Source organism: Pelobates fuscus, chromosome 1, assembly GCF_036172605.1.
Source record: "Pelobates fuscus isolate aPelFus1 chromosome 1, aPelFus1.pri, whole genome shotgun sequence".
Taxonomy (NCBI): domain Eukaryota; kingdom Metazoa; phylum Chordata; class Amphibia; order Anura; family Pelobatidae; genus Pelobates; species Pelobates fuscus.
The window spans coordinates 296,418,115-296,442,239 of NC_086317.1; the positions used below are offsets into that span (position 1 = coordinate 296,418,115).

A 24,125-nucleotide genomic window follows, 5' to 3' on the forward strand; every position below is an offset into this window, starting at 1 on the left:
GTTCTGGAATTGGACTATGAGGTCTCGTGGGGCTTTTGTTGGGGCTTTAGCTGACCTCGGCAAGCGGAACATGTGTTCAATGGGCACCTGTCTGGCTTGTTTGGGGGGTAGGAGCGAGTGTATCAGTCTCCTCAGTGTATGAGGGAGCTCAGACTCCGGTATGTCCTCTCCTATACCTCGGATTTTGATGTTCCGATTGCGGCTCTTATCTTCCAGTGTTGCTAAACGTTGCTCATAGGTGAGGTGCTGTTGTGTGATAGTTTGGACTGAGTGCTGCAAGCGTTGGGCATGTTGCTTAGCGCCTTGGGAGTCTGCCTCCAACGTGCTTAGTCGGCCTGTCAGGCCCTGCAGGTCTGCGCGCAGCTGGGCCATGTCGGCCTGAATCGTCGTTTGGAGCTCTGCCAGGAGGCCCCTCATGACCGAGACGGTCACCGGTGAGGAGTCGGGTCTCGGAGGTGACTGGCGGGGTGGCATCCCCGTATGTGGAGTCATCATTCCTGCTTCAGTGGTAAAGTCATCGGATATTTCCGAGCTGTAGCCGTCGTAAGCGGCCATATTTGGGCCTTGGGCGCCCAATGCGTTTTTCCACATGTCTCCAATGTTTTGTTGTTGCCGTGGGTTGTCAGGCTTCGGTTTTTTAGATTTGCGACCCATGTCGTTAGCGGTAGTCGGTGGGTCAGTTTAATGCTGGTTCTGCGCAGTTGGGTTCTCGGTATCAGGCCCAATGTGCTGGTTTATTGGAGAGCTCTTTCGGCGTGCGGCCATTCAGGTCCGTTGCTTGGCTCCGCCCCTCCGTGTTGAGCTATTTTGAGGTGACAGCAAATGTACACTGTTACACAGGCTGTACACTTACTACTTTACATTGTAGCTGAGTGTCATTTCTTCAGTGTTGTCTCATGAAAAGATATAATTAAATATTTACAAAAATGTGAGGGGTGTACTCACTTTTGTGAGATACTGTAAATATTTATATATATATATATATATATATATATATATAAAATTATATCTCCACATGGGCACAGCACTCAGTTTATCAGTCTTATCCTTGCCTGTGTGCATATCTTTGCTTCTTTTTTGTGCAATGCTATACATCAAAGTGTTCTGTCAACTTTCCAGTCCTATCCAGGACTTGTTTTAAGACCTGGTTTTAAAACAAGCCCTGAGTAGAACTGAAATAGGACTGAAACGTTGACACAACACTTCAGTATACTATTGTACAATAAAGCAGCAAAGATTAATTACAAGGTCCTGTTAGTGCACCTCTCTTGGTTTATAATTTTATTATATATATATATATATATATATATATATATATATATATATATATATATATATATATATTTATTTATTTATATATATATATATAACTGTAGCTCTGCTCATTGTCAATATGTAATACTTGCCCTGGTTCAAAGTCTCTGGATACATAGATAGAGCAATAAATGAAGGAGAACACGCACAGGTCTTTGTCCAAAACAATCTGCTGTCTTTATTAAAACAGCGTGTTGCAAACTTGCAAACAAATCATCGGCGTTTCAATAATTAACTTGGATTTTTTCAAGAAATATATGTATTTCTACTTAAAATGCATTGTGTTTGAAACTGTGAGTATAGTGAGTGTATGCAGCTGTGTAAATGCATTAAGAGTTGAAAATATTGCTAGAAGTTGTTAGCATAAAGGGGAGTCAATGTCAGGAATTCAAGCTTGAAACTGTTATAGTGGAAGTATAACGGGTGTTTGGAATGATTGGGTTCAGGGTTAGAGTGTGGTTAATGTACTGGAGTACACAGTATGTTTAATTGAAACCTAGGATTAAGGTGTAAGGTTTTGTTTTAGGTGTAGGCTTTGAGTGCCTGAACTCCGGACTAAGGAAAGAGTTTAGCGGAAAAGGGGCGTTTATGATAGTCATGTAGAGTATGAACTATTACTCTCTTGCTATGATTGATAATACAACTGCAGCAGGCCTCCCATCAGTCTTAATCAGTCAGTGTCACGAAAGAACCTGTCATGGCTTTCAGGAAGACAGCCACTAGAGGTGGATTTAAACCTGCAATCATGCAATGTAAACATTGCAATTTCCACAAAACAGCATGTTTTACTTTGAAGGGTTAAAAGGACAGGACCACAAGGAGCCAATTTAATTCCCAGTTTGCTAACATACCAAAAAAATGCTAACATTAACATTTCCCTTCATAGATCAAATTGCATATCTTGAAGTGGGAGAGACAGGGATCAGACTCTCATCTTAATAGTATTAGTATTTCTTGCTGTTTATTAAAAGGGAGCATTGTGAAGAAACGTTGAGCACCAACACTGTCACACTGTATGACATCTCATACATGTTTAGTAAGGGTGAACATAGATGTAAGGATATTTTGGAGCACTTCATTATTTAGTAAATTGAAGTGACAGGTCTATAAGATACAGCATAGGAATAAAAATGTCATCAGTTATTGGGTTCGGTTGATCGATGAGACTGAGTTGAAACGTGTGTATTTATTCCCAAATTAATTTAAGTGAATAATATATCCTCCATGTCTGTAGAATAGTTTATGTCTTGCTATCTGGATATAGACAAGATCTGAATAGTTATATTTTTGTAGCGTTTAAAATAGTTCATACATTTATATGCACATGCCTTTTTTTCCTCCATTCTTCTTATGAGAGAGAGAAACAATGCTCTCTCTTTGCAGCATGTAGTTAATTTGAACAAAACTAGTGTTTGTGAGCTACCAATGTGGTGATATTTTAACAAAAATGACATATTTAAACTGAAACTTCTCCTGAATATCAATTAGGTGGCAGTGTTATGACTTGAATTAAATTGTCTCCCACTTGTAAGATTTTACAGCTTAAATCTAATACTAAAATATTGCAAAACACGAAGCTAAACTCTGGAACATTAAGCTATACTCTGGACCCCCCAAAAAACTACAGCTTAATTTAACATGGATGCTTTAAGACCTGTTAACAAGTCCTTAAAAACACTAAACATTATAAGATTACATGGTCACAGATATCCTCACCTTTACACAATAGCATTGAAAACAGTAGTAACCATTCTACAAAACAGCACTGACAAATATTGATGATGGAATATGTCCCTTTTGCTATTTAAATTGGTAAAAACTGTGAAGACAGCTATGGTTTTTGCAGAGTTGAAGGTTCTCTAACAGGACAATTAGAGCTGTAAATTGGATGTCTCTTAAAAATAAGGCTGCAGGAGGTTACACTGATGCCAGACATCATTACTGTTGCTTTTCAAATCCGAATGTTTTTTTTCCCTCTGTTCCTAATACAGTTTTGAAATAGCCAAGAATTCATTGATTTTTATGCTGAGAGATAGGTTTGCCAGAGCTCTTGCAGAACAGAAATAAAAGCAGGTGCAAAGCATCTCCTCGTGGCTGAAGGTTCAGAAATACAATTTGTTGCCCTATTTGATACCTAAGGAATAGAATCATATTAAAAAATTGCAAGGTTTAATTCCACTTACAATGATTTCTCCAAGTGAGGCATATCATTTTACTATTGGTAAATAAGAAAATACAATATATATAGAACAATATATAAACAACAGGCAATAGAAGAACATGTCCAAGTTCTAATACTAGACACCTACTTGGGTAGGTAGATACCGTGCAAGATAATCTGTTGAAATGCATTTTTCTGTGCTATTATGTGTGTTGTCTCAGAGTTAAATGTAGGGCAAATAAATATCAATCCTAGCCTTAAAGGGACACTATAGTCACCAGAACAACTACAGCTTATTGTATTTGTTCTGGTGAGTATAATCATTCTCTTCAGTTTTTTTGCAGTAAACACTATGTTTTCGGAGAAAATGCAGTGTTTACATTACAGCCTAGGGATACCTCCACTGGCCACTCCTCAGATGGCTGCTTTCTGGGACAGTTCTGCACTGACATTCAGTGTCTCCATCCTCTGCGTGGAAACACTTAACTTTCCCCATAGAGATGCATTGGCCAGGGCTGTGTTTGGCTTGTCCCGGCTCTGCCCATGATATGCCTCCTTGACAAGCTCAGCCAACCCAATGCTTTCCTATGTGAAAGCATTGCGATTGGCTCAGAGAATCACTTTTGATGATGTCAGCCAAGCGACAGATCAGGGGCAGAGCCAGCAGCAGACTGGCATAAAGGTAATATTTGCTAAATTTAGTGGGTCAAAGGGGCATGATGGTGGTTTTAACACTATAGGTTCACAGAATACATGTTTTGTGTTCATGACCCTATAGTGTTCCTTTAATATTTTATTGACGTGGAATGGTTGCATTTATAATCCTGATGTGTCTGTAGAATGTTACCCAATATATTTTTATGTACGTATCTCCAAGCCCTAACGTATCTCCAAGCCCTTAGCATGTCCAACATTTTTTCTGGATACATGTAATTCTCTACATTAAAATGTAGCACTTTCTATCTATGCCATCTACAGTAGGAGTGATATTTGCCCATGAAGATACATTTTCCGTGTTAAAATGTAACTTATAGCAATGAGACAAACTATACTTTTTATTTTTTTTAGCAGCATTGTAATGTAATACAGGAATGCATTTATAAATTCTGTTTCAATAGGTTCTTTCAAAATTAAATATGGAGGATCTCTTCCCATCACCATTACACCAAGCAGTGGAATAGTGGAGTCAAAAAGTCAGCAGTTAATTAGAGTTGAATTGTGTGCTGACAAACCCCGAATAGTTGATTTATTGGCCAAGTAAGTAATATGTATAAAATGACAGTATTTTTTTTTTTTTTTTTTTAAACCTGTAAAAATGTTTTTGTATTTATCGAATTGTTTTTATTTAACTTCAACATGCAATGTTTTGTTTAACTTTAAAGTACGATTCTCAATATGTACTTGAATGTGGTTGGCTTGACAGTTTTCTGTCCAGTGAAAACATTTTATCCCGTAGAGCTTTTTATCAACTCATCAGAACTAGAAGTCATGCAAAACCACAGGAAATATTCACACGTATCATAGCTTATAAACCTTTTTTAACCATCAGTTGCCTGTAAGTTGTTGAAAATCTATGGTTGTGTATTTACTGAAGAGTGAAGTATCATGTTTTGAATGTCATGTTGTTCCGTGACTATGATGGCTTAAAATCCTTACAGCCCAGCTGCGTTTTTCTAAGCCACACCAGTGGATGCAGCTCAATTCACTTGGTTCAGGATGTGGAACACTAGTTCAGGAAACAAAGTATTGAAGAAAACGACATCTTTTATCTTTGACAAAAGCTTAAATGTTTGAAAGAAGGCCCAGATTAAGGAACAATATATTTGTAAGATAACACAAATTGCTATGTGCTGAGCTTTTCTTATAAATGAAGAAAAGAAAAAAATATAGCATCCGTTTCATATTATAACGTGTTGGATTTGATCAAAAATGCTAAATGTGTACATAGCTAATGGAAATAATGCAAGTAGTGTAAAAGTGGGAAAAAATTGAGCAGGGTGGAAACTCAATAACTATGTGTTTTAGGGAGCATGTGAAACATGCATCTAAATTAGAGTTTGAGAAGCAATTATATATGCTAGCATAACCAAATTGCATTGTACATTATGTAGTTTTTTTACACCACTTAAAGAGTTCACCCATTTGTAAGTAGATACATGTACAAGCTGAGTGATTGATCAAGCTGAGTGATTGATACTGCCATTTTTGGATAATAGGTTTCCATCGTTCGACATCTTTAAATGACTTATTAAGCAAGATTGTTCTTTTAATGGAGCAAGACTACTTTGTATATCTCAAACATTGCTAAGGCTATGGGTTCTAGAGCAGTAAACCCTGCAAAGTTAATCAAATAATTAGGAAATATCCAGAGTCATGTGCCTCTTTTGATAATTTATGTATTTAGTGTCTTTGGTTTTCCAACTATTTCTACCACCGCAGAGAAGAAAGAAAACTAATTCCACAGAGCAACATGGCCTTGATTATCTGATTATCTTTCAATTAGAAATATCTAATAATTAATTTGTATAAAAACACCTACATGCTTATCTTATACCTTGCTTCAAGCATCAATAAAACAGACTTTAGTATATGACCTAAATTTATCAAAATGTACATTTTAGCTGCCTCTGGGCACATTTCAGCTACTACTGGGCAGATCTCATAGGTACACTGTTTTTTGTCAATCACATTTTTTTTAAGGCACATGGTATAATAACACAGTTATGCAGTGGTGACATGAATGTATATGCAAAACCGTGATCATGTAATACACGTTCAGCGTTTTGGAATTAAGCTACTGTCACACAGAGAACATCATTCCCTATCATATATGGAACTTAGAAGCCTCATTTTAAATTAAAATATAACAAGATGACTAAAACGTGCTTAACTGTTATATGAGAAAAGACCACTGGCACTGAATGCGCAGTCATTTTAGCACAACACACCACACATGGTGATAAGTACGAGAAAAGGTAAATGAAAAAGAACATGTCACAGAGAAACATAGAAGCAAATAATGGCAAGATGGCTTTCACTAAGTAAAAGGGAGCTCATAACTTAAAGGGACACTATAGTCACCTGAACAACTTTAGCTTAATGAAGCAGTTTTGGTGTGTAGAACATGCCCCTGCAGCCTCACTGCTCAATCCTCTGCCATTTAGGAGTTAAATCCTTTTGTTTATGAACCCTAGTCACACCTCCCTGCATGCGACTTGCACAGCCTTCCATAAACACTTCCTGTAAAGAGAGCCCTATTTAGGCTTTCTTTATTGCAAGTTATGTTTAATTAAGATTTTCTTATCCCCTGCTATGTTAATAGCTTGCTAGACACTGCTAGAGCCTCCTGTATGTGATTAAAGTTCAATTTAGAGATTGGGATACAATTATTTAAGGTAAATTACATCTGTTTGAAAGTGAAACCAGTTTTTTTTTTCATGCAGGCTCTGTCAATCATAGCCAGGGGAGGTGTGGCTAGGGCTGCATAAACAGAAACAAAGTGATTTAACTCCTAAATGACAGTGAACTGAGCAGTAAAATTGCAGGGGAATGATCTATAAACTGCTTTATTTAGCTAAAGTAATTTAGGTGACTACAGTGTTCCTTTAAGCAGCAGTGCTACATGAAGGAAAGTCTTGGTCTGCCGATATCTACTTTTGGAAAATGTGGGATACTAGCAGGGAGTTTGCCAGTATAAAGGCCAGCATCCTCAAGCCGTGTACTTGGGGTCTCTTAGAGTTGAAGTCCTTACCGATTGAGAAACAGAAGAAGGCCCTGTTGTGTTGTCGTTTGCGACACCTGATCTTCCATTTGTGAGTATGATGCAATGGGGACAAGCCCCTAATGTCCTTCGGTGCCTGTAGAAATGCTTTACAGGGAGAGGCCCACCCCTCTTCCCAGCCCCTGCCACTCTGATCTCCCCTCTGAGGTTGCAGCAATGAGGCTGCTGCACACGCCTTCAATGTTACCCAATACAACTTATAATTTAACCATATTGAAAAAAACCTTCGTTTTATATAATCATAGGGTCCTGTTTAGCAAACAATAGGGAGTTTACAAATTATTTGCTTTAATTGTTTATGGATTTGGTAGTTCAGATTTCTGTAATTCTGAATTTGGCTCTCATCTTTAATTGTATTGCATTGCTTTATCTTATCTTTTTTTCTTTATGTCAGGGTGAAACTCCAAGATCGCGATGAGATACATTTATCAATCAAAGGGAATATAATCAAACAAAATTTGGAGTTATTGGATATGTCCGGTAAACCTTTAAAGTGCATTCAGTTTACAGCCACATACTTTGGAACATCACAGACACATCAAGCAGTTCTTTACAACAATAGCCCAGAGGAACTCAGCTGGGTTTCTCTTCTAGATGATAATGCTCCTGGTGTAGAGATGGTAGGTTGATCTTGTACATATCTCTCACAAAGTCTGAGTAGAACAAGCATGCCTATGACATTAGAACTGATAAAATTGGCAGAAGGTGTGATATTAGCACAGAGGACAATTAAAGGAACATTATAGTCCCCAAAACAACTTTAGCTTAATGAAGCAGTTTTGGTATATAGATCACACCCCTTCAATCTCACTGCTCAAATTTCTGCCATTTAAGAGTTAAATCACTTTTGTTTCTGTTTATACAGGCCTAGCCACACCTCCCCTGGCTGTGACTAACACAGCCTGCATGAAAAAATTGTTTCATTTTCAATCAGAAGTAACTTACTTTAAAAGTTTTTATCTCCTGCTCTGTAAATTGAACTTTAATTACACACAGGAGGCTCTTGTAGGGTCTAGAAAGCTATTAATATAGCAAGATATAAGATGTTCTAAATTAAACATAATTTGCAATTAAGGAAGTGTAAACATTAGATGACTCTTTACAGGAAGTGTAAATGTAGGCTGTGTAAGTCACATGTAGGGAAGTATAAACAATGTGATTTATCTCGTAAATAGCAGATAATTGAGCTGTGAGAAAGTTGTTTTGGTGACTATAGTGTCCCTTTAAGCTCTAACAGAGAGGTCATATTATGCTAATTATATAATAAGAGACTAATCAGATTACCCATTTGTTTTACCTTAACAAAAACACTGGGATTCCCTTTTGGCACAAACCTGAATATCAGAATGCATCTAATGCTTTGCTATTTCTGCAAAATGTTGAAAAATATTCAACATGACCATTAAAATGCCATCCTATTGCCCTTTTCTCTCATTTACCTAAAATAAGATAATAACATAATATCACAGATTGCAAAGGGTTTTCTTGAACACAGATAATTTATTAGCACTCATATTATTTCTTCCCTGATAATTTACCTTGTCTTCAGTCATCAGGGTTAATACTGATAATGTTTTCTTTGGAGAGTGCGTGGTTGTTCACTGCAGCTTTCCTGTGTTTGGTCCTGAAACCCGTAAACGAAAAATTAACAGAGTTTAACGCATGCTCACATCCCCATATCAATCTTATAAATGGCATTGACATAGTATACTTATACATGGGTTTCATTGAAGCATGCTTCAAATAACTCCTGATGAATAGAGGGTGAATCTCACAGCTACACGCACAAAAAATTGCTTATAAATGTAAATGTGGCCTGTTAAGTATTTCTTTTTTATGTTTCCTATATGAAAAGCATTATTGTTTAATTAATTTAGTTTAATCATGTTTCATCTTAAACATTGTGTTTCTTTATAATATTTTATTAATGGGCCTCTTTAAAGTTCATTGTCTTCTCCCATGAAAAATAATATGTTGGGCAACCTCTATAAATACTAGCTTTACAGGTCGAAAACAGCTTATATTTTCTTACTTTACTTATTTTTTTATTTCAGTTTCTTATGATTCTGAATTAGATTTTTTTTATTTCATGGTCTGTATATATTTTAACACCTGTCTTTTTTCTTCTAAGGGTACTGATCTTCACAGAAATACAGACGCCATCTTGTTCAATACAGATTACATGAGAAGAGATGCACACGTTGGCAATCTGATTTCTTGTTTACCCAATCAAGGTGTGCTGCTTCCTTTTTCTAAGACTACTCTCAATATATGCTTCAGTCCCAAGTGAGTGTATTATTCTATATTTTATTGACTCGAGTATAAGACTAGGGTGGGAAATGCAGCAGCTACTGGTACATTTCTAAATAAAATTAGATCCCCCCAAAATTATATTAATTGAATATTTATTTACAGTGTGTGTATATTATGAATGCAGTGTGTGTGTGTATGAGTGCAGTGTGTGTGTATGAATGCAGTGTGTGTGTATGAGTGCAGTGTGTGTATGAATGCAGTGTGTGTGTGTATGAGTGCAGTGTGTGTGTATGAATGCAGTGTGTGTGTATGAGTGCAGTGTGTGTGTGAGTGCAGTGTGTGTGAATGCAGTGTGTGTGTGTGTATGAATGCAGTGTGTGTGTGTGTATGAGTGCAGTGTGTGTGTATGAGTAGTGCAGTGTGTGTATGAGTGCAGTGTGTGTGTAAATTAATGCAGTGTGGGTATGAGTGCAGTGTGTGTGTATGAGTGCAGTGTGTGTATATGAATGCAGTGTGTGTATGAGTGCAGTGTGTGTATGAGTGCAGTTTGTGTGTGTATATGAATGCAGTGTGTGTGTGTATGAGTGCAGTGTGTGTATGAATGCAGTGTGTGTGTGTGTGTATGAGTGCAGTGTGTGTGTGTATATGAGTGCAGTGTGTGTGTGTTATGCAGAGTGTATTTGTGTATGTGATGCAGAGCCTTGGTGGGGGGTGGGCATTTTTATTATTTTTTTTAAACTTATTATTATTATTATTTTAATATATTTTTTTAATATTATTATTTCTATTTTATTTTGTATTATTTAAATCTTTATTTATTTTCGTCCCCTCTCCCTTCTTGTTAGCTGGCCAGGAAGGGGGGCTCTCCCTCCCTGGTGGTCCAGTGGATGGGCTGTGTAGGAGAGGGGCTGGCAGCGAGCTGTAACTTACCTTTCCTACAGCTGCTGTCAGCTCCCTTCTCTCTCCTCCGGTCCTGACAGCTCCCCTGTCAGCTCCACTGCAAGTCACGCAAGACTTGCAGTGGGAGCTGACAGGGGAGCTGACCGGAACGGAGGAGAAGGGAGCTGACAGGAGCTGCTATAAAGATAAGTTACAGCTCTCTGCCAGCCCCCAACAGGACCGCCGGATTTGTAATGAGCCCGGCCGTCCTTGTCTGTATTATGGCAATGTAAGTTGCCATAATACAGACAGTGACTCAAGTATAAGTCGAGTGGGGGTTTTTCAGCACATAAAATGTGCTGAAAAACTCGACTTATACTCGAGTATATACGGTATTTTACTATTACAATTTTTTTGTAAGGCATTAGTGTCCAATATTTCCAAATCCATTTAATTGTTTGACAACCATACCCCTCCAACCCATCACATTCACATATTTTTCCTCCAAATCAGTACTCTCCCTAAACTTCTCCTAAGCGTTAATCCCATCAGTAACCATTTTCTTTGTCAGAATTTTTTAATTTCTCTTCCACCTCCACCAATATTTTTCCCATTTATATTATTCTGTACGTTCTTTTCTACTATGTCATGTGACCCATTTTACTTTTCCTAAGTGGAGACCTGCTGTGTGATCTTTTTACGATGATCTTTATATGTAAAAAAAATCTATCTTAATTATTATATATAATGTCTAACAAGTGTAACGGACATAGGATATGGGGTTTTCAGGAAGCTTACAAATTGTTTATGTTAAATAAATTCTAACAAGTATTATATTTACAGACAGTTTACTGAAGACATCAAATCTGACATGCTTCCACCTCAGCAGGACTATGCATTGTTTTTGAGGTTTGAACCGGGAGGAAGTAGTTTTCTTCAATTACAGACAGACTTTAACACAGGCAATAACGGTAAACTTGGAACACTTCTAGATGCTAGAGAACAGCAAGCCCCAACTTTAATTTCATCTATAGTAACTAGATTTTTAATTATGTTGTTGTCTTGTCTTTTTAAATCCTTTTCAATCTATTTCAACTGTACTCTTCATTTTTAGTATGCCACTGTGTGCAAACTCCACAAAACAATGTACCGTACTTTGTTGGCAATGTGTAGTATTTTAGTTCCTGCCGCTTTGCCATGGGTTACATTGATTTTTCTCTAATTATTATATGTGAATGGATTCTGAATATTTTAACATGTTCTACTGTATTATTCCCCCCAAACTGGTATATATTATATTTTATGCACATCTTCTCCTATATCTTTTGATTATTATATTTTTTGAATTGTGTCTATTAGCCATTGTTCCCTTACAAGAGGAAAACAATTCATGCTTACATAATTTTTTCTTTGATTTTCTTTTATATGCATTACAGAAAAGAAGAAACATGTGGAATTGGCTATAACAGGCTCTGCGTTCCCTGTTGCATTAACATTCAATCCAGGAACAGTGTACAATTTTAAGGAATGCTTCATCGGGGAACAGATCGATATTCTATGTTCACTAAAAAATGAATCACCATTCCTCCCTGTGGTGTTTAGCTTTCACAAAATATCCCATTTTCATATCTCTCCAGCAAACGCAAAAATACAGCCTGGAAAATCTCTGGTATGTAAAAAAGTGATATATATTCACTGGTGATAAATATCGGCATTAAAGACTCAGCTTTACACATATTAGTTATCAGGAGTCTCTCTTAAAGGAAAAAAATCCAAACACCTAAAACAGTTTAGCTTGCTGAAGTGTGTTTGTGTGAAGAGTGCGTCCTTTTATTTTTTTAATTTTTTTTTTAATTACAGGTTTCAATAGAAATTGGCACTTTTATGAATTAACCTTGTTACACCTTTAAAACAAATTTCCATTTGAGTGGTTCCTTTAAAAAAATTAGATATTTCCATACTAGATATCTCCCTTCAACTTTAATGCCAGTGTTAATGCCCAACAAGCATACGTTCGGTAGAGCAAGCTAGGGATAATTTTTATGCACAAAATCCTCCAGTACATCTTTGTAGTATATTCTGAAATTGTTGCTCTTGGCATTGAAAGACCGATGTATATACTGAGAGCAGAGTGGATACTTTTGTTTTGAGTTGGACCAGGTGTTGAAATGGTACCCACACATTTTCCATGAAACCTTTGTGTTAAGTATTTCCGAGGTTGAACTTGGTCATCATGGCTAATCAATAACAGTTATGACCTTAAATTAAACCCTCCTTTATGTGATTTATGTAGAGATACATATTTTCCTTAAATATCCAAAGCATAACTTGAAGTGCCTGATAAATATATACAAAAATTGCATTTTAATATTTATATATACATAATTGCATTACATGTCTTACCTCTTCTAGCACTCAATCGGCCTTTATTAATTGACATTTTATTCACCAATAAACACCTTCCTTGAAAATAGTACTTGCTTGTAAGGCTTTGTTCCAAAGGTAAAGTAAAAACAATACCATCAAATTATATATATATGCAGTTGAGTAATGATATAGTAAAAAAAAAACCCATAAAATATTGTGTGTTTTTTTTAATAAATAGGAGACTTTTTTAATACACTAATTTCAGTACCTTTTGGCAAAAATAATCTACATCTCAAATGAAATATTCAAATTAATCATATTTCAGAGGGCAAGTGTACTAAATAAATCATAGCTTCCCATGACATAGAATGCAAGAAAGAAGATTTACAGCTTTCAAAGTATTTTGTACTTCAAACTATGGTTTTCAGCTTTATGAAAATACAATGAATTATAGTTTTATTTCCTGCATCTTTTGGATTGCAAACATTTTTTGTCTGTCTGTAGCTAAAAGCTCTAGAAATTGAAGGCATTTTCTCTAAGAGCAATTTGTAGCAGGAATAATATAGCAATCAATCTTGTGTGTATTGTATCTTCTACTATTGTACTGTCCATTTATTTCACCAGGATGTGATGTTTTCATTTATACCACATCAAGTTGGAACATTTAAAGTGAAACAAGTGGTAGATATTTTGGGCCCAACTTCAGAAGATAATTTGCCAGCTTTGAAAACAAAAGCTTTTCATCAGAAACGGCTTACATTTTTGGCTATATGCAAACCTGTAACAAAGAAAATTGTGATGAAAATCAATCCAGGTAAGCTTTGGTGTTGTAAGTGGTGAAACTGAAAATCCATAATCCTTTGGCTTGTTTGATAATCCCCTTTTGGTTTTAGGTCGGGTATGATGTCCATGTGTATTTTACTGTTGTTCATTTCACTTAATTTAAAGGACGCATCATCACATTTTCACTGTTTGCAGTATTTTTACTGTGGAACCCTTTGACATAGTGTACCAAAATTGTGCAACCCCTAAATTTTGTTTTGGCACCTTAGCACACCTTTTTGTATACATACACTGATTTCTACAGATAATAAACAGGTTGTAGTACTTAGGAGCAGAATAATCTCATTTTTAATTTATTTGATGTATTTTTAAATAAAATGCTTTCTAATTAAATTTTACAAGAAAACAAAAGAAAATACAACCCAAGTAATTTATAAACAATGTGTGATATACAAATATTTTTGTATATCACACATTGTTTATCTTAAAAAAAAAAAAAAAAAAAACTATCCTCAGATACCACTAATCTACAAGGCAAAACAAAATAAAAAACATATTATTTCCCTCCTATGTGAAGCCAGATATAAGCACAATACTGATTGAAGCAACAAAAATAGCTGAGTCGGAAAGAATGAGAGGTTTCCTACATGACGGTCCTGTATTAATGCTCATAACCAACTAAGTGAGTCGAAAATGGACAACGGCAGGCAGTAATAAGATCACGGTCACATAATCTCTGCTGTTTCCGACTTCCGGAGACAGCGGGGGATGGTGACCATCCTGGATGTGTCAACATAGCGGCAGAACGCTGTTTTAGACGTTTATTGCTTTTAAAAACTTTGGTGTTCAATTTTGTTTGCCTGTAGACATAGTCATTGTGATTTAACTCCTAAATTGCAGAGAATTGAGCAGTGAGATTGCAGGGGCATGATCTATGCACTAAAACGGCTTCATTAGGCTAAAGTTGTTTTGGTGAGTATAGTGTCTGGTGTTTGGTGACTTTAATGTCAAAAGCTGACACCACTATGACAATTAATAAATGGGGTGCAATGGTCCCCCAAGCAAAATAAATTACCAGCCCACTAAAAACTATTTGGCACATTATCTTCACAATTGAAATGACTAATTGGTCTCTTGTAACTTGATTCTTTACCAGACTAAAGCAGAACTTAATAAAGGAATGTTTATTATGAACAAAAAACAAATAAAATAGTCACAATGCATACAAAATACAGATGACAAACACATTATTTAAACCAACAACAGTTAAAAACAAAAATAACGAATTACCAGAAATCCTAATTACTTACGTAGAAGCTAAAGTAATGGTATCATTTGCACGGGGGTTCCAGCACGGAATAATGGCGACTGTCAAAAATAGATTGCGTTCATAGTAAGCACACTAGTCCTTAGCATGTCATAAGATTTATACCTGCTGCATTAATTTCAAGTTTCCAAGCTGGCCTGGAGTTGTATAGATAGACAGAGGGAAGGTGTACCTATATAACTCTAAGTGGCCTCCCTCTTCTGTTTTAGGCAAACTCCAAACTACATGGAAGATTTTGCATCTTACAACTATGAATTTGTTGCTGTTTGTTAATTTCACAGACAAGTGACACTTCCTATTTATAACTAATATGGCAGACTGCACAGTTCCTTTAAACTACTTAATGTGTAGTAGCTATAGTTAGACTCCTTTTGTAGGGTGTGCTTTCACCATTCTGCATATGTAAAACAGTAGGCATGACTATTAATCTCTGGGTTATTATTATTGTTATCTGGATTTGACTCTTTGGCAGACAATTGTCTCCTCTGCCCTGACTGCTAATGGTCACTTGAATAGCATATGAAAAGGATCCAGTATCTATGATAAAATACTGGCAAATTGTATGTTAGCCAGCTAATCTAATAATGCTAGACTTTCAGGCAGAATGTGTAAGACTTCACACCTGGCAGAGGAACATTGGTTGGAGGTCACAGATTTTAAAGAGATATTCATGTTGTAAATTTCCTGACATCTATCACATTCTTACAAAATCAAGTTAAACTCTTCTCGTGCTGTATTCAGCCATACTGCCTCTACATGATGACCAATTTGTGCATCCACTACATAAGTCACATTTAATAGCAATATTCTATAGTACGAAATTGAATAATGCTCCTGGGGCGTGACAATGCAAACCATCAGATAGTGAATGGCCCTCCAGCTTTAGTGTCTGTGTCAGTGAACACAGTAACAAAAGCAAGGCTAAGGAGAATTATACTTAGTTCCCATACATCCTTCATGAGATAGAACTGAGGTTTCATATTGTTTCTCTAATTTAAACCATTTTGTTCTTTGCTTAAATATCCTTTTACAGCATGTCATTTTATAAACTCCCTGTGCAATACTAAAACTCTTTTTAATATCATTAAATGTTCACGGTCTAAGCCATGTATTTGCTCTCTAATTAAACCTTATAACCAAAGTCTTATGATGTTTCTGAGAGTATTTTTGGCTAAATTGTCCCTTGTTAATTAAATGTATTGTAGTGGTGAACCAAAATATGTGATGTAGAAAGGTCTTAAGAAGGTTTCTTTATAGTGGTATATCTCTTGGGTGGTAACGGGTGAATGTTTTGAGATGATTTGTATTTTCTTTTGCTATGAATCACTTCCTTACACACCATAATCCTGAGTTATATAGTCTATTACAATTACTACTCAATTTGCAGTTTTCACATATAGCAAACACTAGTGGACTTGACATGACAGGTTAGTTTACACTAACATGGACATTGAAGTGACACTAAATGTTATTCAAATGTGCACATTGATTTGGGATAGTGAGCAGGTAACCTTGTTCTTTGTTTTATTGTATATGTATTGGGGCTGATATGTACTATAGTCACTGCTGATGCCCATGAGTAGTGGGAGTTTGAGCGCAGGGCTTAATTTGCATGCTAGGATGTACTAGTAGGAATTACAAAAAAATATTGAAAAACACTCACAAGAAAATGCTATATTTTGTTTTCTTCTTTATGTATGTGATATTATTACATTCACTTACAGCAAATAAAACGTATTGGGTCAATTCACTTACAAGAAATAAAAATGTATTTTATTTTACATGTAATTGATATTAAAGCTATGTTTGTAGGCACGTAGCTGATTATTCTGTGCCAGGCTGGCAGTTTTCAGAACAAAGCAAGCTGGTGTATTGACATGCGGCACCACAAATATATATTTTTAAGATATAAACCTCTTCAGATGTAGGGGATCATTAGACCAGCTGTGGTTAAAGCTTTAATATGAACCTTTACTCTGTACAGTTAATAAGGTGTTTAGAACTGAGTACAAATGTAATGAAATAAATGGGGAGAAAAAGATACAAAAAATGTTTTAGCCTAGATATTATGTCCTAATTTTCTGTTCCCTTTATCTGGCATTTACTGCACTCTCCACAACACGTTTAGTCTTTGGACACCTAGGGGCAGTGCAAGCCCTGCGTGACTTCTAAAGCATCCTAATGCGTTTGAAGTGAGTTAGAAAATGTTACAAATGTCATATGTAATGCAGCATTTTATTAGATGGTTTCTGGTGTGGAAAATTCCTGCAGCATCTCTATAGGCAAAATATGTGCAGAAAGGCAGTTGTGTGGCTCAAATATTATCCTAATGCAAAATTAATATTTACAACAATATAACTAATGCATGCTGGTTCTTACATTTTCTCAAATAACCGACATAGGCCTTGATTTAATAAGCTTTCCAGATGATTCAAATCTGTTAGAAAACTCTCCAAATGATTTGTCTACAAAAGTCATCATTAAAGTCTATGGGAGTTTATGTAGGTAAATAATTTGAACAGTTTTTCTAACAGATTTGAATCATTTGCAAAGCTTATCCAAAAATATTAAATTAAGGCTAAGGGGATTCTTGTCTAAATTTAGATTGTAGAGAATGACAAAGGATTTGAACATTTTGCTAAATTTAGGACAAACTGAAGAAAATCCTCAATTTAGCTATATTTCCAGCTTGGCTATTTTGATGTCAGTTCCGTCCAAGTGAATTACTACATGTGATCTTTCAGATACATTAGGAAATTAACATAATCGGACATTTTATTTTGATCTCCTTGAAGCTATCACTTTTTAGAAGCTCGGGTTTGTAAGGACATAGACTCACTAGAGATAAAAATATTTCAGGTTTGTAAGTACAAGGAATCACTAGAGACAAAAATATTTCTTAAATTAGCAACTTGTTCAACCAATGTGGAAATTATCCTTTAAAATAAGCTAAAACAACTTTAAGCTAAAGTTGTTTTGGTGGCTATAGTGTCCTTTTAAAGGAGAACTGTCTCTATGAATTTTAATATTATGGTTTCTTATCTCCTCTAGTTAGCAAATATTTATTTTTGAAAAATGAAATTATATGTATAAATCCATGTGCATTTAACCAGTACATGTTTGTGTTCATCTTGGCTCTTTGTAAATCATTGAAATAAATGTGACCCTTTACCGCCAACATGTTTAGCAGCTAACATAGTTAGCAGAAAAACACGTTTGGTTTTTGCTTCTAATTTGCATTGTGTGCCCTGGTTGTGCCTGAAATGAACTGGATTGCCAATTTAATACATCTTTAAAACACATTAAAAAATGAAAATAACATCACATACAGCAACACACCTTATAGGTGATTTGCAATGTTTTATTTATCTAATTTACATAGAAGTGACACTTATCTCTTAATTCTACATGTTTCCACTAGTAGATATTGTGGTTAAAAACACAACCGGGCCAAACCCCTTAGTCCAAATCATTTGTATTTGATCTTTTACTTTCCCTGTAGGCCTTCCCTGGGTTTGCTGATAACTCTTTCACAGTATACTATTTTTTCAGATGCCAACAATCCAAGTGTCAACCTAGTGAATTCCACAAACCTAATAAATATAAATGTAAGGAACCTCTTACACTAACTGAAGCAGCTATAAGAGTAATTTCCTAAAAATATGGCCCATGCTGCATGCATGACTTTATTTCAAGATTATCATATTAATATCACACACAATGTTCCTGCACCCGTCTGTCAATGTCTGGTGATACAAAGTTAATACAATGTTAAACAACAATCTGCACACCAGTCAAGCCACAAGACTTGCTTTTCCCACAGGAATCACAAATTTACAGTGATGTTACTACAACAATGAAACAGCTGTCCGTGAGTGATTTACTGGCTTTGCATCTTTTCCCAAGTTGTGTTTCAAAGCTGTTTTATACAGCAAACACAGACTCAAAGGAATCCATGTTTAAAATGGAATGTGATTGTTTGTTGAACTAATTTGCATATGCCTACCCAGAATCCTTTGTATATATATATTATGATAGCTCCTGCACTCCAACTTATAAGTAAAATACCTGGTGCTCTGGTCGCTAAAGTATAGATAAGAATGAGAATGCCATCACTTCAAGGGGTCCATTAACAAATCTTCTCTTTTTATTCCATGAATAGTCAACGTTTCAGCTCCTCTGTGGAGCTGTCATCAGGACACGTATACATATATATATATATATATATATATATATATATATAATGTTTTTATGTAACAGAGAGTTACATAAAAGAGTACTACGTATATCTACAAAGTTGAGTATATTTCTCTGTTAACCTTGTTAACCAATTGCAGGTATTACTCCTGTGGTTTCTAATGCCACTGTACAGTTTGTCCAAGCTGTAGATAATGAAGGAACATTTGCTGGATCCACCCGAGTTGCTACTTTGAATGCAGCAAAAACACAAATTCATGATCACCAGAGCAAAAGCAGAACAGACCAGGGAACACTTGTGGCATTTCCTAACGATCGAGCTGCAAGCCTTCGGCCCAGTGACCCTCAGACACAATACAGGTAATCAGCTTTATTTTACAATAGTTTCCTAACGACTCTACATCTGGAAACACTATGTACCTAATAACAGAGCGTGCCACCATGTCCATGTTTACGTTCACTCTGTTTAGACCAGCCATACATGAACACTGTTTTTCATGTAATGAGTGGATTATATTTTGGTTACCCATTATAAAGAGATGTCTCAGCAGAACAAATACATTTTCTGGAAATAATGCACACCATTCATAATTACTACTGAATATTGCTTTAGACACAGGATTTATAGCTGAAAGATGTCAGTTCTGTCTATTGTATTATATGTTTAGACTGCAGAGATTTGCAAAGGCTAGATATTTTGAAATGTAGAATTATATATCCTGTCCTAATGTGTTTTACACCCACCTCCTATAGAATGTAAGCTCGATCGAGCAGGGTCCTCTTCAACCTATTGTTCCTGTAAGTTTATTTGTAATTGTCCTATTTATAGTTAAATCCCTTCTCATAATATTGTAAAGCGCTACGGAATCTGTTGGCGCTATATAAATTGCAATAATAATAATAATAATAATAATAATAATAATAATATTCACAAGGAAGAACCAAATTCAAAGTTCTAGGAATAAAGAGATGAGGTAACCCCTAGCAAGGTTCATTACAAAATAGGAAACAGATTTATTCCTAGAACGGGTTGTGTCACCAATAATTTAAAACATTTTTTAATCTTTTTTATTAAAATATTAATCCAGGTACGAAACTGAAAAAGAAAAAATCAAAATAATGCCACTGCAAATATTAATCACCAAGAAAAAAATATATCAATAAAAAATAGAAAACATAACAAACATATGAATTATTAAAAGAACAGCTGGAGAAAGTAGTCTATTATGGATATAAAGTACCGTATTTTTCGCTCCATAAGACGCACTTTTTTTCCCCTCAAAAGTGAGGGGAAATGTCTGTGCGTCTTATGAAGCGAATATGAAGCTTTACTTACCTGTCTTGCAGCGTTGGCCGGCAGCACAGGGCGCACCGCGGTAGTGGAACTTGAATTTCATGTTCCGGTTTCCGGCGGGACTGAAAGGAAGTGTGCACAAGCTGAGTGCGCACTTCCTTTCAGTCCCGCCGGAAACCGGAACATGAAATTCAAGTTCCACTACCGCGGTGCGCCCTGTGCTGCCGGCCAACGCTGCAAGACAGGTAAGTAATTATGGGACAAGGGGAGGGGGACAGTAAGGGGGAGGGGGACAGTAAGGGGGGGGATGAAGTCTATGGGGGGGGGATGAAGTCTATGGGGGGGATGAAGTCTATGGGGGGGGGGATGAAGTCTATGGGGGGGGATGAAGTCTATGGGGGGGGATGAAGTCTATGGGGGGGGATGAAGTCTATGGGGGGGATGAAGTCTATGGGGGGGATGAAGTCTATGGGGGGGAATGAAGTCTATGGGGGGGGATGAAGTCTATGGGGAGGGGGTGGATGAAGTCTATGGGGAGGGGGTGGATGAAGTCTATGGGGAGGGGGTGGATGAAGTCTATGGGGAGGGGGTGGATGAAGACTATGGGGAGGGGGGGAGATAAGGTCTATGGGGAGGGGGTGGATGAAGACTATGGGGATGGGGGGATGAAGACTATGGGGATGGGGGGATGAAGACTATGGGGAGGGGGTGGATGAAGACTATGGGGAGGGGGTGGATGAAGACTATTGGGAGGGGGTGGATGAAGTCTATGGGGATGGGGGGATGGAGACTATGGGGAGGGGGTGGATGAAGACTATGGGGAGGGGGTGGATGAAGTCTATGGGGAGGGGATGGATGAAGTCTATGGGGAGGGGGTGGATGAAGTCTATGGGGAGGGGGTGGATGAAGTCTATGGGGAGGGGGTGGATGAAGTCTATGGGAAGGTGGATGAAGTCTATGGGGAGGGGGTGGATGAAGTCTATGGGGAGGGGGTGGGTGAAGACTATGGGGAGGGGGTGAGTGAAGACTATGGGAGAGAGGAGAAGACTATGGGAGGGGGGGACACTATGGGACAGGGGAGAAAAAAAATATTCTGTACAAACTGTCCCATAGTAAGAAACACTATGGGACAGTTTGTTCAGAATATTTTTTTTCTGGGTTTCTTCCTCTAAAAACTAGGTGCGTCTTATGGTGAGGTGCGTCTTATGGAGCGAAAAATACGGTATGTATGTGTTCCCAACAGAAAATGGTCAGCTTGAGCTAGAAACCAAAATGTTCAGAGTTAACGCTTCCCACAGAACAGTAACAGTAACCAGAAACACTAACCAAGTTTATTTCCTATCATGGTAGAATAATAACAATCTAACTGCAAAGCCTTCAAGAGCATCTACACAAACAACTGTTTAACGCAAAAAATCTCAACTGTGCCTTTGATGGCACCTTCGCTGACAGGCTGAGGGGTACTACAATTGCAAAAATAGAAAAGGAACAGCACTCAATTCACATGACAGGGTGCTTAGCTTAACCAAGGACCAGCACAAGCCCAAAAGATAATAAATAACAGTATTAGCAAAAGGGTCCAGGCACTCTAGTGTCTTCAGGCACCTTTATTAGAACATGTGGAACACTGCAACGTTTCGACTCACGGTGGAGTCTTCGTCAAGCTACTTCACACCAAAGCTAACAACACGCCTGCTAATGATGTGTGCATGACACTGCTATATATATGTGATATTCTGATGGCAAATTTAAAAATGGTTTGTGCTTTTAATAGCTAGTTCTATGTAATCTTTCAAATAAACTGTCAGTTCTCTTGGAAGTGGTCTTGGTGGTAAGAGTCTGGATGTGTAGTGTTTCAGCTTGAGTCTGCTATGTTAGTTTAGCTATTCTGGCCTTAAATTTGAATTCTCTTAGTAAATAACCAAGCGTAGACCATAATGATCTAAATATGTTCTATCTGCTACACAGTGAAGACATTAACACATTTTTTGTAAACAACCACTGAGATTATTTTTTTTCCAAAAAATGTAAAAGCATTTTATATATATATATATATATATATATATATATATATATATATATATATATATATATAAAAAACATAATTTGAGCCACATTGTCACATATAGAGATAGAGCCTTTGTTAATATCTCGATCACTAGTTTATGTTCACAAATATATACTGGGGAATTTGTATCTGAGTTTGGATTTAAATTAAAAACTTTGAATAATAGCTGTGCTTGAAAAAGCTAATTTAAGTGCAATTTGCAGTCCCATATTTGCATACCTTATGATTTTGATTGCCCAAGAATCAGTATGCTAGTGGGAGGAATGTAGAGGAAGCAGGCCAGTGGTGTGATTGCCTGAACATAGTGCAAGAGTGCCAGGACAAGACACAAAAATCTTGACTGTCTACTGAAATCAGGACTGTTGGGAGGCATGTATTTGCACGTGATATTTGTGAAGAAAACAAATGTTTTGAATTTCTGAAAGGTATTGCAATTTAGAGGTTTTTTTAAGCTCCAAATAGTATGATATTATCCCCAAGTTTGTCAGTCCAATTCTCCCTATTAGATCAAGACTCTGTCTGTATATCCAGAGCAATGTTCCTTTACTATAAGGAAAATATATATATAGTGCAGAATAGCCGGTCCCACTGGCATAGAGATGTCTTAACCTATCCTAGAGGAAAGTGCCTGCAAAATAAATAAAAAATTAAAAAAGTGAATGACATCAATTCCTTAAATTCTACTTCTAGCATTTTTCATAGTTACCTCCAAAATTTGAATTAGAATTCATAATATGATAAACTTTTTTTCCTACTGCAGAACAATTTTCACTAAAGTTGAGAGATACAACTATGTTGATCCAGATTATGCATACACTGAATTTGAAGAAACCGTGAAAAAGGCTCACAAGACCTATTATGATAATTATATTAAAAACAGAAGAGAACAACGTCTGGAAAGAGAAAGAGCTAGGTATCGTTTTCTCATGCATGTAAATGTGTTCTTACCATTTCCTTTTCTGCTATATGGCTCCTATGTTTCTCCTTGCTTTTATTTAAATGTTTGCAATGTTTCACCAACAATAAATATTTATTTATAGAGAATTTGAAGATGTCAACAATCCGGTAGACATTGGAATTACACCAGCAGAAGGCCTTCATCCTCCAAAGATCTCAATAAAGGAATGCATTAATGAACCTAAAGAACCAAAAACTGCCACTACAATTGATGGGGATTTGCTGACAATAAGCAAACTTGCTGATGGGGAAGCTAGATCCTTAACTAAAGAAGTTAGTATCATGAAGCTAAATTTGTCGGTTGAATGTAAAGTTTAGTTGGCGGAACAGGACACATATGCCCTTGTTTACCTGGGTTTAGTGGGAGTTACACTTCCAAACAGCAGCTAGCTCCTGCCATTTTAATTCAGCTCCACCCTATAACTTCCATTAATCTCCAGCAGACCAGTACATGTGTTTTCTAGTACTGTCCTAAGATTAAAAAAATCCTATCTCATACCCTAACACTAGCCGTAGCTCTTATGCTAACCCTAACACATGCTCTAATATTCAATATTTCATGTTCTACAATTTATTTTAGATTACCGGTGGTTTTAATGCCATTCCCTGCACTGCTGCTGAAAAGCAAGATTGTAGCCTAACACTGACACCTCAACAACTTCATCAAGTTATGATCGGTAAGCGTTATAGTCTAGTTATTAGAAAATACATTTGTAAGAACAGTTTAAAATATATGTTTCATTT

General features: G+C 36.6%; 1 protein-coding gene across 1 annotated transcript in view; it reads left to right on the top strand.

The window, feature by feature from the left end:
- The window catches only part of CFAP47 (cilia and flagella associated protein 47), a 356,049-nt gene that overhangs the window by 13,154 nt on the left and 318,770 nt on the right, over positions 1–24,125 (top strand). Inside the window, exons 5-14 of the mRNA XM_063457869.1 lie at positions 4,594–4,732; positions 7,651–7,876; positions 9,388–9,542; positions 11,232–11,359; positions 11,825–12,057; positions 13,380–13,569; positions 19,203–19,422; positions 23,185–23,337; positions 23,465–23,654; positions 23,962–24,058. Coding sequence (XP_063313939.1) covers positions 4,594–4,732; positions 7,651–7,876; positions 9,388–9,542; positions 11,232–11,359; positions 11,825–12,057; positions 13,380–13,569; positions 19,203–19,422; positions 23,185–23,337; positions 23,465–23,654; positions 23,962–24,058 — 1,731 coding nt within the window. The remainder of the gene's footprint in view (positions 1–4,593; positions 4,733–7,650; positions 7,877–9,387; positions 9,543–11,231; positions 11,360–11,824; positions 12,058–13,379; positions 13,570–19,202; positions 19,423–23,184; positions 23,338–23,464; positions 23,655–23,961; positions 24,059–24,125) is intronic.